The following is a 4,849-nucleotide window of genomic DNA, read 5'->3' on the forward strand; positions in this document are numbered from 1 at the left end:
GGGCGGAAAGCAGGCCTAGCGGGGGAAGACATCCCCGACTTCTCTAAACCCGAGGAAAAGGCCGCGTCGGCCAGGCGGAGGGCGCCCCCCTCCACCGCACACCCAGGCCGGGCCAGTACTGCCGATTCCGCAGCGGGGCGTCCCCGGGCCCGAGGCGCGCAGGGGCGCACAGGCCGTTTCAGGCCACTGACGCCATTCGGTGCCCGGAGTCTCAGGCCTCCAGGGCTCCGCGTCGGCCTGGCCTTCAACCCCAGGAGGGGCTCCCAGCGCCCGGCGGGCGGCCCTCACCCGACAGCGCCCTGGCGATCTGCTCCCTCTTCCACTCCCAGGGCTGCTCGTACTCGGCCGCCGGCCTCTCGTCCCCTGCGGGCAGCCGGGCCCGCCGCTCCTCTGCCCTGGGACCGCCGTCCGTGGGCTCATACGGCGTGTCGTACAGCTGGGGGGGCTTCCCCAGGAGGTCCTTGGAGCCCCGTCTCTTGGCCGAGGTCTCCGACTTCGTGCAGGTGTCGCCCGCCTCGCAGGGACCGTCCAGCAGCTGCAGGGCCTTCACCAAAGGGTCCTTCGAGCCTCGGCGCCGGATTTCTGAAAAACAGCGTGCGTGAGGCCTTGACAGAAACGAGCGTGGCAGCCGGTAACCGAGGAACGCATTCCCTCCTCCCGCGTCCGGGGACGAGAACAGAGACCGTCTCCCGGGCCCGAAGCAAAGGGGCCGCTTCTCTCCGCACACCCGGGCCGGCCACCAGGCCCACCGACCAGTGGTGACGGTGGCCCGGGGCCCACGGTGCCCACGCCCCCCGGAGGGCCGGGACCACAGTGTTTTAATAAAAGTCGGCAGGCGGCCACACCGCCCGCTCTGGGCTCAGGCCGCTGAGGAATGACACGCAGGCGCCCTGGACGGAGTTCCTGACTTCTGGGCAGTTTCACAGGGAGCGGCCCAGACACGGCCGCCAGCAGCGCGGGCCGGTGAGTAAACGCGACACAACGTCAGAGACGGCGCGCCCTGGGGCCTGCACCACGGCCCTGACACGGGCGCCGTGCTTTCCTGACGTGACAGAAGGGAGCGCGAGTGTCCTGAGCCGCGGGCGCAGGGCGGGGACGCGTGGGACGCGCAGGCAGGAAGCTGGGCCCGGCGCACGCGGACAGACTGCACGAGGGACGGCGGCGGGTCCACTGACGGGGGGTCACTCCCAGGGCAGGAGGCCGCCCGAGTGCAGACGGGGCGGGGGGGGGGGGCACAGACGGGGACTTCAAAGGGCAGAGGGGAGACGGGAGACAGCGGGGGCTGGACTGGGGGCCGCCCGGGCTCCAAACACACAAGTTTTATTTAGTTATTTTTAACATGTATTCATTTTTACATTTTTAAAAAATGTTTTATTTATTTTTGAGAGAGAGAGAGCGCGAGCGCAAGCAGGGGAGGGACAGAGAAGGACACAGAATCTGAAGCAGCTCCAGGCCCTGAGCCGTCAGCACAGAGCCCGACGCGGGGCTCGAACCCACGAACCGCGTGATCCTGACCTGAGCCGAAGTCGGAGGCTTAACTGACTGAGCCCCCCGGGCGCCCCCAAACACGAGGATAATAGTTCAGGTTGTTCTGGAAACAGTCCATCTTACATCTTCAGCAGAGATAACAACTATGTTTGTGTTTCACTGGAAGTTAAGCAGCAGCTACGGCCACAGAGGGAAGGAGCCGGGAGCGCCGGACCGAGCAGCTCGAGGTCCAGAGGCCTCGGCACGCGGGGTCTGGTGGCCCGACCGCTGAGGTGGAAGGACCCTACGCTGCGGCTCTTGCCGCCGGGACCGGCCCCCCGCGGCGCCGTCAGGGACCTTCCCGCGCGCCACCTCGGCCCCCCGCAGCGGCTCAGGGCGCTCTAGCGGCCGCGTGCGCAGGGCAAGCCGCTTGCGAGGCCTGGCGTCCCGGCGACTCCCTACGTGCGGAGACCTTCCCCGGGGCCCCTCCGTCCCGCCCGCCTCCCACGGGGTGGCCGCTAGGGCCGCGGGACCCCCACGCCGCTGTTCTGCTATTCCAGACGCGGTTACGGGGAAGCAGCCCCCCAACCCCGACTCTGTTTCTGGTTCAGGTAAGATCGGGCTGGAGGGTTTTTTTTTAACAACAACACTTCTCTAGAGCCAAGAAACGGGAAAGAGAAAACACAGCGGAACTCAAAGCACGAACCTAGAAACTGTAAGTCTCTGATCAAACCCCGGGCTGAACGGCAGTGTAGACAGGGACCCTGCCCCCGGCCCTCGACTCGACTCAGCCCTGCCCGCAGGGAAATCTCCGAGTCTCCGCTGAAATTTCGTCAACAAGTAGGGTCTCGAATGAGGCCGGCAACTCGGCGCCGGAGTCCCTGGGGAGGGGGCCTTCCCGGGCCGGCCCGTGTCACTGTCACCCTGCCACACGCTGTTTAATTAGGGGAAACAAGGGCCTGAGCGGCGGCCCCCGGAGGGAGTCACCTTCCATTCCGGCACCTGCTGCCCCCGCCAGAGGCGCCACGAAACAGAAACAACCGCGGGGCAGGGCGACCTTCCAGCCCTGACGTGCAGGGCCGGCTCCGGGAGGAAACGGGCCTGAGAAGGAGGAAACGGCGAGAGGAAGCTACACCCCGGCCCTGCTGATAGAGGCCATTTACCTCGGGGACAACAGGCCGCGGGGTCTGGACAAGCCCCACCCGCCAGGCCCGGCTCAGGCCCAGGCCCTGCCTTCACAAGGCAGGTGGAGGTGGTGGCGAGCCGCCCTCTGTGCTCACACAGCTCCCGGCGGGGGGGGGGGCGGCGAGCAGGGAGACCCAGGCCAGCCCCTTCCCACAGGGTGGCCCCAGGGCCCCGGCCTCGTCACCGTCACTCTGTGCCCCGAAGCTTTCTCACAGAACGATCACGACATTTCCGTAGCACACCTGCCCCCCGGCCCATTTCCCGATGCTTTCCCCTCAGAGAGGTTTCTGGGCACGGCTGTTATTAGTGCTCAAGCTTTTGATGTAAAATGATTTGAATATTTTCTTATCAAATAAATCTAAAAACCTGAACAAAAGCAGGTATCATTGAGGAACTCTGACATTTAAGTTTCACAAGTATAGACAAATTAGATAAAATCTATTGTTTTTTTCCATAATGGAATTTTTAAAAATGCTTGTTCATTTTTGAGAGAGATGAAGAGAGAGAGCACGAGCAGGGGAGGGGCAGAGAGAGAGGAATCCGAAGCAGCTCCAGGCTCTGAGCTGTCAGCACAGACCCCGACGCGGGGCTCGAACTCGCGGAGCGCGAGACTATGACCTGAGCTGAAGTCAGACGCTTCACCGCCTGGGCCCCCAGGCGCCCCTCCATAATGGATTTAACGGGCAGCCCAACAATGAGGTTCTCCTTCAGATTTGACTATTCAGGGGCTCCTGGCTGGCTCAGTTGGGGGAGTGAGGGGCTCTTGATCTCAGAGTCGTGAGTTCAAGCCCCAGGCCGGGCGCAGAGCTAGGCAGACAGACAGACAGACGGACGTTGGCGAGTGCAGATGGAATGAGCTGGCGCCTCTACTCTCCAGCTGGGCCACCAGACACACTGCTGAGTGGTTCCAAGCTCTGGTGCCCTCACTGCCTGCCAGACTCCTAACACCACTGCACGGGGCTGCGGGCTCAGCCAGGGAACCGGAGGGCCGGGCCCCAGCGCCAGCAGCAGCTCTCACACGGAACGGGGCCGTCTCCGTGACGAACACCCTTCCTGTGCTAAGGTGCCACTTGGTGGCTCGATCGCATCAGCTAAATTAGGTAGAGTATTTCTGCCAATTTCGTGGCTAAAACGCTCCTGCCGCTTTGGCGGAACAGAGAAAGGGCCACTGATACCCACCTTGTGTTCATAATCGTAGTTTTTTGAACAATCCTTTGGGTAAATCTCAGGGAGTATTTATAAACTTAGAGATTCTTCGTTTTTAGTGCTAGGAGCAGACTTCTGGGGGGTCCTGGCTAAGGAGAACACCCTGGCTTCTGCCCCCCGACACAGGCGGGCTTCTGAGTCTCCACCGCACGGCACGTAACACTTGGTGACGTGTTTTCTTGTCTGCTGGTGTCACGTCTGTCTGCCTCTTGGGTCGTGAGCTCAGTCCATAAGGACATGACCACGCGGGTCTCGTCCCCGGGGGCCGGGCGCCCGCAGACCGTGAGGTGCGTCCCGCCTCCTCAGGGGAACCAGCAAGGACGGGGGCTGGTGTCCTCCCTCTCCTGAAAAATGTGAAACTAAAGAAAAATCTCTATAACGTGTTTCCAGAAAAAGGAGACATTTCTGAGGGTGTGTGGGTCAGCCAAGCATACAAGGACCAAACAGAACAAAAGAGGCAGAAGGTTAAAAAAAAAAAAACAAAAAACCCAGCAGCAAATCTTTTATTTCCAGCTTCCGATCAACTCACTTCCTGTTATTCTGTCCAGCTGTGGAGCCCACGGGGAGAATTAGAGACATGTTCTCCACGCCGAGAAGCTGTGTTCTGATACATGTTTTAAATGAGATTTTAAAATTCATGGTTTTCTTAAGACGAAATAAGCTATTAATTCTTAAAAGTTAGTAATTTAAATGTATAATAAATTTGAATTTAGTCTCCAACTGGATATATTAATCTAGTATTCCTGAATAAATGTATTCACATAAATTGTAAGACAGAGCCTGGCACTTAACACTTGCATATTAAATGCTGGTTATTATTACTATGTTTATTTCACATTGGACAATTCTGATTTTTCAATACAACCTTCTTTGTGAGTCTGAGCAGAAAGATGCCTCATTTATGTGTAAAAGTAAGAAAGAATTTTTTTAAATCTTTACATCGGAAGGATAGAGAGACCGAGCACAAGCAGGGGAGGGGCAGGGGGGGGGG

At 59.6% G+C, this 4,849-nt stretch overlaps 1 protein-coding gene across 1 annotated transcript in view; it reads right to left on the reverse strand.

Annotated features, from left to right (window-relative positions):
* The window catches only part of SHE (Src homology 2 domain containing E), a 12,684-nt gene that overhangs the window by 4,280 nt on the left and 3,555 nt on the right, over positions 1-4,849 (reverse strand). The window contains exon 4 of the mRNA XM_077764046.1: positions 289-582. Within this exon, the coding sequence (XP_077620172.1) occupies positions 289-582 (294 nt within the window). The remainder of the gene's footprint in view (positions 1-288; positions 583-4,849) is intronic.

This window comes from Crocuta crocuta, unplaced genomic scaffold (assembly GCF_008692635.1).
Source record: "Crocuta crocuta isolate KB4526 unplaced genomic scaffold, BGI_CrCroc_1.0 scaffold528, whole genome shotgun sequence".
NCBI lineage: Eukaryota > Metazoa > Chordata > Mammalia > Carnivora > Hyaenidae > Crocuta > Crocuta crocuta.